The 18,776-nt window shown below is 45.2% G+C and overlaps 1 protein-coding gene across 1 annotated transcript in view; it reads left to right on the top strand.

Annotated features, from left to right (window-relative positions):
• FAM91A1 (family with sequence similarity 91 member A1) overlaps positions 1–18,776 on the top strand; it is a 121,744-nt gene that overhangs the window by 75,184 nt on the left and 27,784 nt on the right. Inside the window, exons 13-16 of the mRNA XM_040354932.1 lie at positions 5,639–5,751; positions 9,207–9,293; positions 11,494–11,617; positions 14,397–14,545. Of these exons, the coding sequence (XP_040210866.1) occupies positions 5,639–5,751; positions 9,207–9,293; positions 11,494–11,617; positions 14,397–14,545 (473 nt within the window). The remainder of the gene's footprint in view (positions 1–5,638; positions 5,752–9,206; positions 9,294–11,493; positions 11,618–14,396; positions 14,546–18,776) is intronic.

The following is an 18,776-nucleotide window of genomic DNA, read 5'->3' on the forward strand; positions in this document are numbered from 1 at the left end:
CTCCCTCACTGAGCTATTGTGTTCTGACAGGGGAACGCCAGAACACTCCGATCAGCACTCTCTGCCATTGGCTGAGAGTGTTGATCGGGAGTCGGTCGGACATTTTTTATTTTAACCAGCCAATGTCTCCCGTCATTTGGCCCGTGTGTTTGGGGCTTTAGAATACATGTGTTTGAAGTTGAAGGGATCGACCGATTATCGGTGCAGCCGATATTCACTTTTTTAGAAGAATCGGTATTGATCACAAAACTGACCAATATTGCTTCAATGGGTTTTACCGGGGTGATGCTTGCAGCAGCATGCATCACCCCGCTACCATTCTTTGGAGAGGACGGTTGGCTTTATTGTAATAACAACCGATGGGGCTCAGTAGCCGCTCGGCTGTTATTTCAAGCAGCAGGAGGGTATGTCCTTGTGATGGTATCGGTATGATATCCCCGTCGACGTTCCCTTCTTCCCATAACGAAAATCACCCCAATATTCCACGAGGAGGGATATCCCTGGAATCGCCCAGAAAGCCACACATGCCAAGCTTACTGCTAGAACAAGACACTTTAATGACACAAAAACTCAGCTTATATGTGGTTACAGCCTGTTAGGAACGCCCCCCTCACACAGTGGGGTTTCCCATACAGATTATAGGAGACAAGTCGGAGCCGACCATGCAGACACGTTTCTTTAGATAAAGACATCAGGGGAGTTAAATACTAGTTGTAACAGCCTGACCACAATGAAGCAATCAGAATAATTAACATGAGCCACTTATCTAATCATTGTAAACAGTAAGGCCGGTCTCCTTCCCACACACAATAAATCAATTACCATTTGAACTAGGGAGCTGGCTGAGGAAGGGTCATTAACATGTCAATAGCTTGTAACACATGAATCCATCTAACCCACAATTTAACCAAGCAGGGAGATTTACACTGACATATCCTTCACAGTCCTCTCCCGCCGCCTTTCGCCGCTCTCCCGTCCCACCGGGAGGCCCAAGCAACCAGCCAGCACATCCGCCGGCTGGCCGAAAACCCAAACAAAACCGATGCTTTGTTCGGGTTTTGGATCTAGTAACTCGGAAGCGATGTCATGACATTGTGGTGCCCATGCCTCACTGTGCCCATGCCTCACTGTGTCCATGACCAGACTGACGTTTAACATGGGAGTCTGTGGAAGGGGTGCCCGACTTTGAAAAATCGGTGCTCCCTAGCTGTAGGCCCCCTAGACAACAAACTTTGCACACTTGTAGAGGATAAATGGGGCTACTGGTGTGCCCCAGTTCTGTGTCCAGGGGACCTACGACCGGCCGGTACCGGGTCCCCAAAGTCACCGGAGAAAAGACCGTTTAACATGGGGGTCTATGGAAGGGGGTGCCTGGCATTGAAAAAATGGTGCTCCCCGACCGTAGGTCCCCCGAACAACAACCTTTGCACACTTGTAGAGGAAGAGTGGGGCTAAATATGTGCCAAGTTTTGGGGTCCAGCAAAAAAATGTGCTGGAAAAACGTGGCTTATACTCGAGTATATACGGTATTCAAAAACGCCAATCTTGACACTTTGATTACTTTTAAGTGCAGAGGAGGGGTGTGGTGTCTTATAGATCCTCGATCCCTCTATTAAGAGTACCTGTGCCTGCTTATTACTGTCACAAGGGATGTTTACATTCCTTGTGACAGCAATAGCAGTGATTACATTTTTTTTTAAATTGCAGTGTAAATTTTTTATTTATTTTTTTAAATGTTCAGAATATCAGCCTGAGAGGTGGCCAGAATATCGGTACCGAAAAAACGACATTGATCGATCCTTTGAACTGTCCTTATCTGCTGCTTTATAATACAGGGAGTGCAGAATTATTAGGCAAATGAGTATTTTGACCACATCATCCTCTTTATGCATGTTGTCTTACTCCAAGCTGTATAGGCTCGAAAGCCTACTACCAATTAAGCATATTAGGTGATGTGCATCTCTGTAATGAGAAGGGGTGTGGTCTAATGACATCAACACTCTATATCAGGTGTGCAGAATTATTAGTCAACTTCCTTTCCTTTGGCAAAATGGGTCAAAAGAAGGACTTGACAGGCTCAGAAAAGTAAAAAATAGTGAGATATCTTGCAGCGGGATGCAGCACTCTTAAAATTGCAAAGCTTCTGAAGCGTGATCATCGAACAATCAAGCTTTTCATTCAAAATAGTCAACAGGGTTGCAAGAAGCGTGTGGAAAAACCAAGGTGCAAAATAACTGCCCATGAACTGAGAAAAGTCAAGCGTGCAGTTGCCAAGATGCCACTTGCCACCAGTTTGGCCATATTTCAGAGCTGCAACATCACTGGAGTGCCCAAAAGCACAAGGTGTGCAATACTCAGAGACATGGCCAAGGTAAGAAAGGCTGAAAAACGACGACCACTGAACAAGACACACAAGCTGCAACGTCAAGACTGGGCCAAGAAATATCTCAAGACTGATTTTTCTAAGGTTTTATGGACTGATGAAATGAGAGCGAGTCTTGATGGGCCCGTGGCTGGATTGGTAAAGGGCAGAGAGCTCCAGTCCGACTCAGACGCCAGCAAGGTGGAGGTGGAGTACTGGTTTGGGCTGGTATCATCAAAGATGAGCTTGTGGGGCCTTTTCGGGTTGAGGATGGAGTCAAACTCAACTCCCAGTCCTACTGCCAGTTTCTGGAAGACACCTTCTTCAAGCAGTGGTACAGGAAGAAGTCTGCATCCTTCAAGAAAAACATGATTTTCATGCAGGACAATGCTCCATCACACGCGTCCAAGTACTCCACAGCGTGGCTGGCAAGAAAGGGTATAAAAGAAGAAAAACTAATGACATGGCCTCCTTGTTCACCTGATCTGAACCCCATTGAGAACCTGTGGTCCATCATCAAATGTGAGATTTACAAGGAGGGAAAACAGTACACCTCTCTGAACAGTGTCTGGGAGGCTGTGGTTGCTGCTGCACGCAATGTTGATGGTGAACAGATCAAAACACTGACAGAATCCATGGATGGCAGGCTTTTGAGTGTCCTTGCAAAGAAAGGTGGCTATATTGGTCACTGATTTGTTTTTGTTTTGTTTTTGAATGTCAGAAATGTATATTTGTGAATGTTGAGATGTTATATTGGTTTCACTGGTAAAAATAAATAATTGAAATGGGTATATATTTGTTTTTTTGTTAAGTTACCTAATAATTACGCACAGTAATAGTCACCTGCACACACAGATATCCCCCTAAAATAGCTAAAACTAAAAACAAACTAAAAACTACTTCCAAAAATATTCAGCTTTGATATTAATGAGTTTTTTGGGTTCATTGAGAACATGGTTGTTGTTCAATAATAAAATTAATCCTCAAAAATACAACTTGCCTAATAATTCTGCACTCCCTGTATAGATACCATGTTCAGGTCTTGACCATTGTTCTTTTCTCCTCTTCTGTTAAACTAATCAGGCTCGGCCAACACTTTGGGTAGTGAAGGAGTAGCAGTTCATTGATGAGGTCATCGCTGTGCTCTCTCCTCCAATCGGAAAGGTCATTTGTTAGTTTTACCCCACTGTTCAATGCAGTGCAGCCTTATTAGTTTACAGTGGCACCTCTCCCTCTCCTACTTGTATCCTGATTTAGTGGATATTACAGGAAGCTAGTGCAAGACAAAAACGTGTTACTGTTTAAGACTGAATGTTAAAGTGGTTGTAAAGGCTGAAGATTTTTTACCATCATGCATGCATTATGCATCATTCTATGCATAAAGGTAAAAAACCTTCTGTGTGCTGCCCCCCCCCCACTACAGCCCCCCCTAATACTTACTTGAGACCAATCTCGATCCAGCGATGTGCACGGGAGCCTCGGCTGTTGCAGGTCTCCCTCTCCTCATTGCTTTCGGCTCCTACTGCTGTCAATCACAGCCAGTGAGGAAAGAGTGGGGGCCAAGACATGGCTCTATGTGTCTTATGGATGCATAGAGAGGGGCTTGGGATCGAGCACTCACCAGTGACCTCATAGCAAGCGGCTTGCTATTGGGGGCACTGGTCAAGGAGGAGGAGCCAGAAACGGTGGCGGGGGACCCGAGAAGAGGAGGATCTGAGCTGCTCTGTGCAAAATCATTACACAGAGCAGGTAAGAATGACATGTTTGTTATTAAAAAAAAAGCTGAACCTTTAAAGGATATCTAAAGGTTATTAACAAAAAATAAAAACATGTTATACTTACTTCCTCTGTGCAGTTGGTTTTGGACAGAGTGGCCCCAATCCTCCTCTTCTGGGGTCCCTTAGCGGAGCTCCTGGCTTCTCTTCTTAAGTGGCCCGTAGGAGAGCCACTCTCCCTGGGGGCACTCGTGTAGGTGCGCTCTCCCAAGTCCCCCTGCTACGTCTATTGACAGAGCAACGTCTATTGACAGCAGCCCCACCCCCAGCGTCATTGGATTTGATTGACAGCAGCAGGAGCCAATGACTGCACTGCTATCAATCTATCCAATCGAGATCCGAGACACCAGCTGGAGCTGGCGTGCTCGTCCCAGTCGCTGGAAAGACCGGGTTCAGGTGAGTAAAAAGGGGGCTCTGAGGGGCAGCTGCATCACAGGAGGTTTTTCACCGTAATGCATAGAATGCATTTCGGTGAAAAACCTTGATGCCACGTACACACGATCATTTCTCGGCATTAAAAAAAAAAGTTGTTTTTAAAAATGTAATTTAAAATGATCGTGTGTGGACTTCACATCATTTTTCGGTTTCTGAAAAACGACAAAACATTTTTTCGAACATGCTGCATTTTTGAACGTTGTTTTAAACATGTCGTTTTTCGGGTTGTAAAAAATGATCGTGTGTGGGCTAAAACGACGTAAAAAACCTGCGCATGCTCAGAAGCAAGTTATGAGACGGGAGCGCTCGTTCTGGTAAAACTACCGTTCATAATGGAGTAAGCACATTCATCACTCTGTAACAGACAGAAAAGCGCAAATCGTCTTTTACTAACATGGAATCAGCAAAAGCAGCCCCAAGGGTGGCGCCATCCGCATGGAACTTCCCCTTTATAGTGCCGTCATACGTGTTGTACGTCACAACGCTTTGCTAGAGCATTTTTTTAAAACGATGGTGTGTAGGCAAGGCCGTTTTAATGATGAAGTTGGAAAAACTTTGTTTTTTCTACATGCCGAAAAACGTTGTTTTTTTTTAATGCCGAAAAATGATTGTGTGTACGCGGCATGAAATTTTACTTTAATATCCCTTATATAAGACTACGTTTTTTTCACCTTCTCAGTTCTCCTCTGTGGTCTACAGATTGCCCTGCCCTGCCCAGCCCCCCCCCCTTTTATACAGAGGAGAGGGTGAAGGTGTTCTGTAGTTCTAACATGCTATGGTGACAATGCTTCTCCACCATAAACATAGTACAGTCAGTGTTGTCACTCTAGCAGGGTCAGCCAGTAAAAATATAGGAATAAAAGCCTGAAAAAATTCAGTATATTAAATTTGTGTTTTTTGGGTTCAAATACACTTTTTAAATATTCTTTTGTTTCAAATATTTTATTGAATTAATAAAATATATATATAATTGCATACAATAAATTCTCATTGTATAACAAAAGACAATGGGTATAATAAACAGTACATTAAATATTCTTTTGTATACCGTTCTTTGTTGTGACAGCGGACACATGCAGTGTGAGCAGCCTGAACCTCACCACCGGACACACCAAACGTATCGCCTTCCTATTCGATTCCACGCTCACTGCCTTCCTGATGATGGGAAATCTGTCACCAGTAAGACATTTATTGCCTTTTATATGTGTCATCCGTCTTCTCTCTAGGCTGACATTTCATTACAGAGACAACAGAGATGAACATCTTTTATTTATCATGAGGGATTTATTCTGTCAACACTGTTTTATCTCAAAAAGTTTTGTTTTCTTAGATTTCATAGTTCTTATTGGAAATCAATTGTTTTTTTTTTTGTCTCGTTCACATATTGCAAGATGTTGGTGACCAGAAATCCCCTCGCTACAGCAACACAAACGGAAGCTGTTTAACCCTTTTACTGCCACCACCGTGTGCCCTTTGGCTGTGGTAGTGGGTGGTTTGCAAGCCGAACGTTGTATTTCTAATGAATGCAGTCTGATGGCTGTACAGCCACAAGTTCGCTTTTAAAGCACGCTATCCAACATTTGTTGTCGGATTTTCCGCCAACAGTTGCCCGATGGAGCGTACAAACGGTCGGATTTTCCGACAACAGCCTGTCATCACACAATTCCCGTCAGGAAATCTGATTGTGTGTATGAGACTTCAGTCCGTAGGGTTCAATATGGAGTTGGCCCACCCTTTGCAGCTATAGCAGCTTCAACTCTTCTGGGAAGGCTGTCCATGAGGTTTAGGAGTGTGTCTATGGGAATGTTTCACCATTCTTCCAGAAGCACATTTGTGATGTCAGGCACTGATGTTGGATAAGAAGGCTTGATTTGCTGTCTCCATTAAAAGTTGATGTGCGTGTAAAGGCAGGCGTCACAATACTTTTGGTAATATAGTGTATGGGCCAGATCCACGTACCTCGGCGTAAATCCAAGCGGACGTAGCGTATCTCAGATACACTACGCCGCCGTAACTTAGTGCGGAGGTTCCTTATCCACAAAGAATTTGCGCCGTAAGTTACGGCGGCGTAGTGTAAATGTGTCGGCGTAAGGGCGCGGAATTCAAATGACAAAGATGTGGGCGTGTTTTATGTTAATTCAACTTGACCCCACGTAAATTACGTTTTTTTTTAACGGCACATGCGCCGTCCATGGGGGTATCCCAGTGCGCATGCTCGAAATCACGTCGCAAATAGTCAATGCTTTCGACGTGAACATAATTTACGCAAAGCCCACTAGTACATTCTACATGTGAGCCATTTCACAGCCAGTTTTATGTCATTCCCCTTAAGCATATTTTTTAAAGAATTTGTGCTTTTTTAATGTTTCATTGCAAGCCAACCAGCTCCTCGTACACTTTTTTTTTTTGCCCATTATGCCCTGTACTCACGATCACTTTTTGTCATGAAATAAAATGCCATTTTTAAAAACGTCATTTAAAATGATGGTGTGTGGGCTTCACATCGTTTTCTGTCTTCTGAAAAACGACCAAAAAAAAATTCGAACATGCTTCAATTTGTTATGTCATTTTTCGTGTTGTAAAAAATGATCGTGTGTGGGCAAAAACGACGTTTTAAACCTGCACATGCCCAGAAGCAAGTCATGAGACGGGAGGTAAAACTACCGTTCATAATGGAGTAAGCACATTCATCACGCTGTAACAGACAAAAAAGTGCGAATCGTCTTTTACTAACAAGTAACCAGCTAAAAGCAGCCTCAAGGCGAATAGAACTTCCCCTTTAGAGTGCCGTCGCTTTGTTCATCATTTTTCAAAAACTATGGTGTGTGGGCAACATCATTTTTAATGATGAAGTTGGAAAAATGTCGTTTTGTTTCATGCTAAAAAATTTAATTTTTTTTTCATGACAAAAAGTGAAAAGTCTTGAAAATTACCAGAATTAATTTCTAATAGCCAGATTCAGAGAGGTATACGCCGTCGTAACTCTGAATCTGCGCTTTTGTACATTTAAGTGTATTCTCAAATTGAGATACACTTAAATGTAGCTAAGATACGACCTTCTACGCCGTCGTATCTTGGCTGACTATTTACGCCGGCCTCTAGGGGCGTGTACGCTGATTTACGCCTAAAATGCATAAATCAGCGAGATACGCCTATTCACGAACGTACGCTTGCCCGTTGCAGTAAAGATACGCCGTTTACATAAGGCGTTTTCAGGCGTAAAGTTAGTCCAACAAAAAGCTGGCTTAGCCAATGTTGAGTATGGACGTCGGTCCCGCTTTGAATTTTGAAAATTTTACGTCGTTTGCGTAAGTTGTCCGTGAATGGGGCTGGGCGTAATTTACGTTCACGTCGAAACCAATAAGTCTTTGCGGCGTAATTTGGAGCATGCGCACTGGGATATGTCCACGGACGGCGCATGCGCCATTCGTAAAAAACGTCAATCACGTCGGGTCACGATTCATTCGCATAAAACACGCCCACCTCAACACAATTTGAATTAGGCCGGCACATTTACGCTACGCCGCCGTAACTTAGGACGCAAGTGCGTTGTGAATACAGCACTTGCCTCTCTAACTTACGGCGGTGTAGCGTAAATACGATACGCTACGCCGGCTCAAACATACGCCGCCCTACGTGAATCTAGCTATGAGATTCATCTCCTATTGACTTCTATGGGGTTCACATTAAAGGGGTTGTAAAGGTAAAAGTTTTTTTTACCTCAATGCATTCTATGCATTCAGGTGAAAAAACATCCGACAATACCGGCAACCCCAGCCCCCCCGTTATACTTACCCCTGGAAAGTCCCGTGCTCGCCCCCGACATTTTCTTCGCCATTGAGCATGGCCGTTGATTGGCTACAGTGAATGGATTGAAAGCAGCGCAGCCATTGGCTGGCGCTGCTGTCAATCACATCCTATGACGGGGGCAGGGCCAAGTGATACAGTCAGCGGCTATGGCCGCTGCTGTATCACAGGAACGCGCCCGCAATAACTCAACACCAAGGTGTTGAGTCCTTGTGAGGGGAGCCGAGACAGCCGCCGAGGGACCCCAGAAGACCAGGTTCGGGGCCACTCTGTGCAAAACGAGCTGCACAGTGGAGGCAAGTATGATATGTTTGTTGTTTTTATTATTTATTTTTTATCTTTAGTTATCCTTTTACATTCAGCAAATGTTATGATGAGTTTACCATCCCACGAAACAAATTCAAGTACATTCATTAGCTTTGAGGAACAATAATACACTGAGGCCCCGTACACACGGCCGAGGAACTCGACGTGCCAAACACGTCGAGTTCCTCGTCAAGTTCTGGGATGAAGCCGCCGAGGAGCTCGGCGGGCCGCCTTCTCCCATAGAACAACGAGAAAATAGAGAACATGTTCTCTATTTTCTCGACGAGTTCCTTGGCGGCTCCATCGAGCCAAAAGTGTACAGACGACAGAGTTTCTCGGCAGAATCCGGGTTTTGACCGAGTTTCTCGCCGAATTCTGCCGAGAAACTCTGTCGTGTGTACGAGGCCTGACAGTAGAAAATGACTCGTTCTTTTACCTGTTGAAACATCCTAGCAGATAGAGAATGGAATAATTGGCTGTACCCGGCGTGTCATTGTTATGCCTTTATTTCTGTGTACTAGAACCTGAAGAGCCATGCGGTGACCATGTTTGAAGTGGGCAAATTATCAGACGAGTCTTTGGACAGTTTCTTAGTAGAACTGGAAAAGGTAAGAAATGGACATTAATGGTGAACTTAATTATTATTATTTTTTCCGACTTTAAAATCCTTGTCTGTGGTCCAAGTGATTGGAAAGAAAGTGCAGCCTCTGCCCATATCCACAAGGTTTTTTTTTCCCCCAGCTTTAAAAAGTAAGAATTATAGCTTCTATGTGTAGCAGGAAAACTTTGTGTTCTGGTAATTTGTGCCAACGTGTACAGCTAGATTTGCAACTGTAAAATGTGTTGATTGTGAGCAGGTACATTTTTTATTTTTTTAGGGTTGCACCGATACAGAGCATTTGCACGAGTATCCGTACTCGTACACATGCTCCGATGCGTGATCCACTGCCTGTTGTATCGTACCAGGCATTCTCAGCTCGCGGGGGGGGGGGGGGGTCACCTCACAGATGATTGGTGTGGCGGTGGGGGCAGTTACAAGCACCGTTCTCCCTGTAATAGCTTTCAGGGAAAAAAAACTGACAGACGCTTCTCTTCCTCTCGCTCCCTCTCGCTCCCGCTGTCGGGTGCTTTTATTGAAAGCTATACAGGGAGATCAGTGCTTGTAACTGCCCCTACCGCCACACCGATCACCCCTGACCAGGGGCGGACTGACCATTGAGTCACTCGGGCACTGCCCGAGGGCCCCATGCCACTAGGGCCCATCAGGGTTGCCAGGCTCAGTAAAACCAGGGACAGTATGTAAAAATCAGTGTTTTTTTAACATCTGTTTGATATGTCCGAAACCGACATGCTTTTGATGTGAAAATCCAGAGATTTTAGCTGCCCCGCCCCTGCACTGCCTCCTGGCGTGGTAGCGATTTGTAAGCCCGGGGGCCCCATAATCTTCTATTGCCCGGGGGCCCCATGAGTTGTCAGTCCGCCCCTGCCTGTCCCCTGTGTCCGCCTCCCACTCTCCGGGACACTGGCTCCCTGTGTCCTCCTCCGGTCCCCCCTCGTCCCAGATCTGTCAGGATGGAGAGCAAAGGAAGGAGCCAGTAAATATGTCCTTTGCCGACTCCTTCCTTTTCTGAATGCACAGAGTCAGTGATCACTTGACTGTCCATTTACAACTGAGCATCGTAAACTGTGCTTCCTTATATATATTTTTAGTGCAGCTGAGGCTGCTGAGAAAGGGACTGGGGGAACTTGTGTCCTCAGTCCCTTTCCCTGTCTCAAAGGGGAGATATCAGGGATCTGTTTAGACTCCTGATATCTCACCAAAGCCCTTCCCACCCCCTAAACAGGGCTGATAAAAAAAAAAAAAAGAAGAAAGAATGAATTGTAATTAATAAATATTTAAAGGTTAAAGCGGGGGTTCACCCTTAGAGGGCACTTTTCCCCCTTAGATTCCTGCTCGTTTTGTCTAGGGGAATCGGCTATTGGTTTTAAAATATGATCCGTACTTACCGTTTACGAGATGCATCCTCTCCGTCGCTTCCGGGTATGGGCTGCGGGAATGGGCATTCCTTCTTGATTGACAGTCTTCCCAGAGGCTTCCGACGGTCGCATCCATCGCGTCACGATTTTCCGAAAGAAGCCGAATGTCGGTGCGCAGGCGCAGTATAGAGCCGTACCGACGTTCGGCTTCTTTCGGCTACTAGTGACGCGATGGATGCGACCGTCGGAAGCCTCTCGGAAGACTGTCAATCAAGAAGGAACGCCCGCTCCCGAAGACCCATACCCGGAAGCGACGGAAGAAGATGCATTTTGAAAACGGGTAAGTACGGATCATATTTTAAAACCAATAGCCGATTCCCCTAGACAAAACGAGCAGGAAGCTAAGGGGAAAAGAGAAACAAAAGCCGAATTGGGTGAACTCCCGCTTTAAATTGTAAAAATAAGATAAAATAAAAACACTGACACCCCGCTCTCTCCCCCTCAAAAAATAGAGCATTTTAATACACATACACTCTATGTGTATGTAAAAATAAATAATTAAAAAAAAAAATGAAAAAAATATACGTTTAAATAAAAATAAAATAAACGACTGACACAGTCCACGCCTTATCAGTCCCACCTACCAGTGCCCATCAGTGCTGCATATTGGTACCACTGTCACATGACATTGAAAAAACTATCGGTAATCGGTATCGGCGAGTACTTGAAAAAATGTATTTGTGCTTGTACTCGGTCTTAAAAAAGTTGCATCAGTGCAGCCCTAATTTTTGTTGATGATGGAAACGTGATGTCATTGTGTGTTTTGCCTAGGTACAAAGCACAGGGGAAGGAGAGGCTCAGAGGTACTTTGATCATGCGCTCACCCTCCGGAACACCATCCTCTTCCTGCGGAACAACAAGGAGCTTCTTGCACAACCTGACCAAGCTGCTGCAGGTACAAAAATCTATAACGATAAGCCAGTGATCACTGCTGCAGGCAAATCCAGTCTTAAGCAGCCCCAAAGAGGATTAGATTTTCTTTCCTTCCACTAGGGGGGAAAGAAAATTGCTCAATTCCCTCATCAACAGTCAGTGTTAATGGGAGAATCCCTCCCGCAGCGTTATTGTTCTGCCGGTGGACAGGGCATGAGGAGTCTTGCTGGCTGGCAGAATACAATGATTGCTGTTAGCAGCTTTATAAATCCAACAGGTTGGTTGAACCCGAGTCGATTGATGGATTAACTTTGGTACAATCAGCCTGTCCATACATAGATCGAATCTCAGCCGGTCCCTGCTGAACCAGCTGAATTTCAATTTATGTATGCCCGGCTTGAGCATGTACAGAATCTGGGGTGCAGTTCCTGTTCATTTACCACAGACATTAAAGACATGTATATTATTGAACTCTAGAATTATCATTTCTGGAGGTATGCACTGGAGGTCTTGCACTTTTCCTATTCTTAAAGCATTTGTTAACCCAAAAAGAAAAGTATCCAGCACAGCACAGTGCTTGTGTTGTGTGATTTGGCCCGATGTAACACCCGAAATACCTGCCTGATTCTGCCCTCCCCCTGTAAACTGACCATGGTTCATCGGGGCTGCTGAGCCCTGACGCCGTGGTCAGTTTACGTGCCTCTGTCCACCTCTGTGCTCCTGTGTCCTCCTTCCCCTCCCTGTCTGCCTGCCCCCGCGGTTTCTCATGCTCTCATAACTGTTTAAAATGCATATAATCCTGCTGGTTCCCTACTGAAAGCTACTCCTGTCTGTGGTTTATTAAAAATAAAATGTCTCCTTTGCTGGGTTTTAGAGCGGCTCCCCGCGATCACGTGATTGGCTGGCTCTCTCTCCCGCTCACATCCCGGCGGGAGAATCTCGGCCCCGCCCACTGCATCCATCAGCCGGGCAGAGGAGAGAGATGGCCGGTGACGTGATTGCAACGAACCGCTCTGAAATCCAGTAAAGGAGGATTTTTTTTAAAAAGCTGACAAGAGCAGATGTCATTAGGGAACCAGCAGGATTGCCTAAAGCAGGGGTCTCCAAACTTTTCAAACAAAGGGCCAGTTTATTGTTCTTCAGCCTTTAGGAGGGCCGGGTTGTGGCCAAAGGGGGCAGAAAAACCCCCGGGCCCAGCATTGTTGAGAATAAATATGGCCTCGTAGTTTTCGATCAGTAGGATAAGGAGTAGTGCCTTTATTAGTAGGAGTAATTGTATCTCATCATTGGTATCAGTGGAAGAAAAAGTGCCCCCTTGTTGAAGTCAGTGGGAGGAATAGTGCCTCATATCAGTGGGAGGAATAAAGCCCTGAGGGCCGGATAAAGGCTAGCAAAGGGCCGCATCTGGCCCTCGGGCCGCAGTTTGGAGACCCCTGGCCTAAAGTGATATAAGTGGGTTAACAACCACTTTAAACTGACTCCCGGGGCTGAATGAGGGAAACTGACTAATTTCTCCATTCACATTACACGTAACGTAATGTTAGGGGCATTACAATAATATGCTGTATTAAAATGTTGAACTTTAAGTCAGAAAATTAAGTCCTGATAGATGACTTCAGGCTGCCCCCTTTTGCAGGTATAGCAATGTATGTAAAACATTAAAAATAAGCACCTACAGAGTGGGTATAGCAAAGAATCACCCCCCTTTTTAAAATAATAAAATTTTGTTGCTTTGCAGCCTAAAATGAAGACAGACACATTTTTGTTTTATCCAGCATTTTTGCAACTTATAACATCCAGTGAAAGCTATAACACCAACATGTGCTTTAATCACAGCTTTTGGTCTAGGGCCAGATTCTCGTAGATCGGCGTATTGTTGTGCGGGCGTAATGTATCCTATTTACGTTACGCCTCCGCAACTTAGATGGGCAAGTGCAGTATTCTCAAAGCACTTGCTCCGTAAGTTGCGGCGGCGTAGCGTAAATAGGCCGGCGTAAGCCCGCCTAATTCAAATTTGGAAGAGGGGGGCGTGTTTTATGTAAATAACTTGTGACCCGACATGATTGACGTTTTTCACGAACGGCGCATGCGCCGTCCGTGGAATATCCCAGTGTGCATTGCTCCAAAGTACGTCGCAAGGACGTATTGGTTTCGACGTGAACGTAAATTACATCCAGCCCCATTCACGGACGACTTACGCAAACGACGTAAAATATTCAAAATTCGACGCGGGAACGACGTCCATACTTAACATTGGTATGCCTCCATATAGCAGGGGTAGCTTTACACAGGGAAAAGCCGAACGTAAACGGCGTATCTGTACTGCGTCGGCCGGGCGTACGTTCGTGAATTCGCGTATCTAGCCGATTTACATATTTCTAGGCGTAAATCAGCGTACACGCCCCTAGCGGCCAGCGTAAATATGCAGTTACGATCGGACAGCGAAAGAGACTTACGCCGGTCGGATCTAATAGAAATCTATGCGTAACTGATTCTAAGAATCAGGCGCATAGATACGACGGCACAACTCAGAGATACGACGGCGTATCTGGAGATGCGCCGTCGTATCTCCTTTGTGAATCTGGGCCCATCCATGCATTTTGTGCAGAAAAAAAGCACACAGAACTGCATCTGGTTTGAACTGGCCCTAAATGTGTGCAAAATAATGCAAACGGCTCTGGCATTGAAAGCGTTAAAGGCTCTGATTGGTACTATAGTGCCACGAATGGGGATCTTCAGTGACCTCTAGTAGCAAGATTTCAGTTTTGGATGATGCTAACGATCTTCTGTTGTATAAACAGGCCTACAACTGGACCTCTTGCGATGTGAAAGCCTTTTGGGTCTGGACCCAGCAACCTGCAGCCGAGTATTAAATAAGAACTATTCTCTGTTGGTGTCTATGGCACCTCTCACCAACGAGATACGGCCCATCAGCAGCTGCACTCCACAGGTAAAAGTGTTCTAATAAATATTTATTGGGTTTCTCTAGGAGCGGAAAGGGTAGAGTTCAAAGTCCACATCTACAAAAAGTGTAGCTGCTGACTTTTAATAAACAGACGCTCCCCTTTCCCACGGTCCTGCTGTGTTCTCCCCGTATCTTCTACTAGGCATCGCTACTATGGGTACAGGGCCATCTTTTCCATTGGGCACGTAGGGCAGTTGCCCGGGCGCCCCACTTGCCTCGGGGGCCCCACCGGCTGCCCAGCAACCCCAGTAAAAAAATTGTGGAGAGTGACGGGTTAGAACTGCCCATGCCCAGTTTGCGGAAATCACAGAGAAGATCCGGTCCTCCACGAATGCGGGGGGTTGCTGATGTAAGGGGGGAGTGAATGCAAAAAGGGGGGCACTGATATAAAGGTTCCCCCTCCTATATTAGTGACCCCCCTTACCTTAGCGTATTTACTCTACGGAAGGTGGTCTCTGGTCACCAGAGTGCCCCCCACATCAGAGTTCCCCTTTACATCAGAGTCTGCAGGATTCCCCCTTACAATGCAAGGGGGAACTCAGTCTGCGGACCCTGATGTAAGTGGGAAAGAGAAAGCAGTGGACTCTAATATAAGGTGGTCTCTGGTCACCAGAGCCCCCCTCCACATCAGAGTTCCCCCCTTAGATCATGATCTGCAGCGTTCTCCTTTACATAAGAGTTCCCTTTCACTGTAAGGGGGAATCCTGCAGACTCTGATGTAAGAGGAAACTCTGAGCTGGCTGGGTTATAGTAACCTGACCTTCATGTCAATGAAGACATTTTTTTTTTACGTTTGTTTAACTCAAACACATTGCCATAAGCACTAGCTATATGTTTATAGTTTAAATACTGACATTTGCATTGTTCGGCCCTGAAAACTGTAATTTTAGGTACTTTTTTTGCAGTGGCAGTAAAAAATGTGGTACTGCCAGTAAATTTTATAATTTTTGTCCGTCAATTCTCGTGCGTGATACCCGGGTGGGACAGCTTGCAGGTTCACAGTCGGGTGCCCACTGCGCATGCGCGAGCGGTGCTGCGGTCTGTGACTAGTCCCAAAGTCTTCTAGTACCTGTCATATGTCCCAGAAGACTTTGGGCAGGAGAGCTTCTGCTTTTGGACCGGGACTGAAATGGGAGCAGGTACCTGTCAAATTCCGGGTACCTGCAACCCCCCTCCTCTCCAAAAGCTCAGTTTCACAAACAGGAGTCGGGGAGGTGGCCTTAAAGGGGAAGTTCCACTTTTGGGTGGAACTTTGCTTTAACCACTTCAGGCCTGGAAGGTTTTACCCCCTTAATGACCGGGCCATTTTTTGCGATATAGCACTGTGTTACTTTAACTAACAATTGCGCAGGCATATGACGCTGTACACAAAAAAAATGATGTCCTTTATTTCCCACAAATAGAGCTTTCTTTTGGTGGTATTTGATCACCTCTGCAGTTTTTATTTTTTGCGCTATAAACAAAAAGGTGTGACAATTGTTGAAAAAAAACTCAATTTTCTACTTTCTGCTATAAAACATATCCAATAAAAAAATTCAAAAATGAATTTCTTCATCAATTTAGGCCAATATGTATTCTTCTACATATTTTTACTAAACGCAATCCTAATAAATGTATATTGATTGATTGGTTTGTGCAAAAGTTATAGGGCCAGATTCACAAAAGAGATACGACGGCGTATCTCCTGATACGCCGTCGTATCTCTGTGATCCGCCCGTCCTAACTATGCGACTGATTCATAGAATCAGTTCCGCATAGATAGCCAAAAGATCCGACAGGTGTAATTCTAGGCCGGCCGCTAGGTGGCGAGGCCATTGCGGTCAGCGTAGAATATGCAAATGACTAGTTACGGCGATTCCCGAACGTCCGCGCTGCCCGTCGATCTAACTTTACGTCGTTTCCGTCGAGTTACGCCACGTAAAATTAGGTCTGAGCCCTAGGTGTTCTCAGCCATGTTAAGTATGGCAGTCGTTCCCGCGTCGAAATTTAAAAATTCACATCGTTTGCGTAAGTCGTCCGTGAATGGCGCTGGACGCCATTTACGTTAACGTCTAAACAAATGACGTCCGTGCAACGTCATTTAGCGCAATGCACGTCGGGTAATTTTCCCGACGGAGCATGCGCAGTACGTTCAGCGCGGGAACGCGCCTAATTTAAATGGTGCCCGCCCCATTTGAATTAGGCGGGCTTGCGCCGATCGGATTTACGTTACACCGCCACAAGTTTACAGGTAAGATTTTTGAGAATCAGGCACTTACACTGTAAACCTGCGGCGGCGGTGTAACGTAAATGGGATACGTTACGCCGCCGTGGAGTAACGTAATTCTATGTGAATCTGGCCCATAGTGTCTACAAACTATGGAATAGATTTATGGACTTTTATTTATTTTTTATTATTTTTACTGGTAATGGCGGCGGTCACATACACAGTACCGTCTCCGCCATCCACATTAGACCAGCTCCTGTGATTGACAGAACACTGGTCCAATGCCGGTAGTGGAGGTGGGTCTGTGTGTGTGACGTGAGAGCCGAGTAAACAGGAGATGACGGCTCAGTGAATTTCGGTGGCGCTCGTTCCCCTCCGAGGTACACTTTTGGCGTATAACACACACATGTGATTTTTCCCCTATTTTCAGGGGGAAAATTGCGTCTTATATGCCGATAAATACAGTAATTTTTTTTCTTATTAATCTGCACCTGATAATGACAAAGTGAAAACAGAATTTTAGAAATATGGCCGCCGGGCACCCGCGATTGCCCAGTAACTTAGCAGGGACGTGGAGCTCTGTGTGTAAACACATAGATCCACGTCCTGTCAGGGAGAGAGGATACCAATCTGTGTCCCTTGTACATAGGGACACAGATCGGTCACCTCCCCCAGTCACCCCCCTCTCCCTACAGTTAGTACACACCCAGGATACACATTTAACCCCTTCCCCGCCCCCTAGTGGTTAACCCCTTCCCTGCCAGTCATATTTATACAGTAACCAGTGCATATTTATAGCACTGTTCACTGTATAAATGACAATGGTCCCAAAAATGTGTCAAAAGTGTCCGATTTGTCCGCCATAATGTCGCAGTCCCGTAAAAAACGCAGATCGCCGCCATTCCTAGTAAAAAAAAAAAAAATTTGTAGGCAATATTTTTTTTTTTTTTTTTTTTTTACCAAAAATATGTAGAATAATACGTATCGGCCTAAACTGAGAAAAAAATATATATTTTTTAAAAAAATGGGATATTTATTATAGCAAAAAGCAAAAAATATTGGGCCAGATTCATGTAGATTTGTGGCGTATCGTATCCCGTTTACGTTACGCCGCCGCAAGTTTCCAGCGTAAGTGCTTGATTCACAAAGCACTTGCATGTAAACTTTCGGCGGCGTAGCGTAAAGCCGTCCGGCGCAAGCCCGCCTAATTCAAATGGGGCGTGTACCATTTAAATTAGGCGCGTTCCTGCGCCGAACGTTCTGCGCATGCTCCGTTTGGAAATTTCCCGCCGTGCTTTGTGCGAAATTACAGCGCCGCAGCGTGTTTTTTGAACGGCGACATGTGTAACGTACTTTCGTATTCCCGAACGTCTTACGCAAAAAAAATAAAAATTTTAATTTGACGCGGGAACGACGGCCATACTTTAACATGGATGGTGTAATTTTACACCTTCTAAATAGCACACTTAATTTTACAACGGGAAAAACCGACGTAAGAGAATGCGACGAACGCGCGTACCTTCGTGGATCGCCGTAAACAGCTATTTTTCATACCCGACGCTGGAAAACGTTTGTAAAGCTTTGTGTTTTTTTACCTTAACCACTTAAGACCCGGACCTTTAGGCAGCTAAAGGACCTGGCCAGGTTTTGCGATTCGGCACTGCGTCGCTTTAACAGACAATTGCACGGTCGTGCGACGTGGCTCCCAAACAAAATTGGCGTCCTTTTTTTCCCACAAATAGAGCTTTCTTTTGGTGGTATTTGATCACCTCTGCGGTTTTTATTTTTTGCGCTATATAGAAAAATAGAGCGACAATTTTGAAAAAAAAATCAATGGGCCAGATCCACAACCAGAGGGCGCAACGTAACTTTTGTGATTTAAGTTACACCGCCGCAAATTACACAAGTTAGTGCCCGATCCACAAAGCGCTTACCTGGAAATTTGCAGCGGTGTAACTTAAATCCGTCCGGTGCAAGGCGGGCCAATTCAAATGGGGCGAGTCCCATTTA

Source organism: Rana temporaria, chromosome 5 (genome assembly GCF_905171775.1).
Source record: "Rana temporaria chromosome 5, aRanTem1.1, whole genome shotgun sequence".
Classification (NCBI taxonomy): Eukaryota; Metazoa; Chordata; class Amphibia; order Anura; family Ranidae; genus Rana; species Rana temporaria.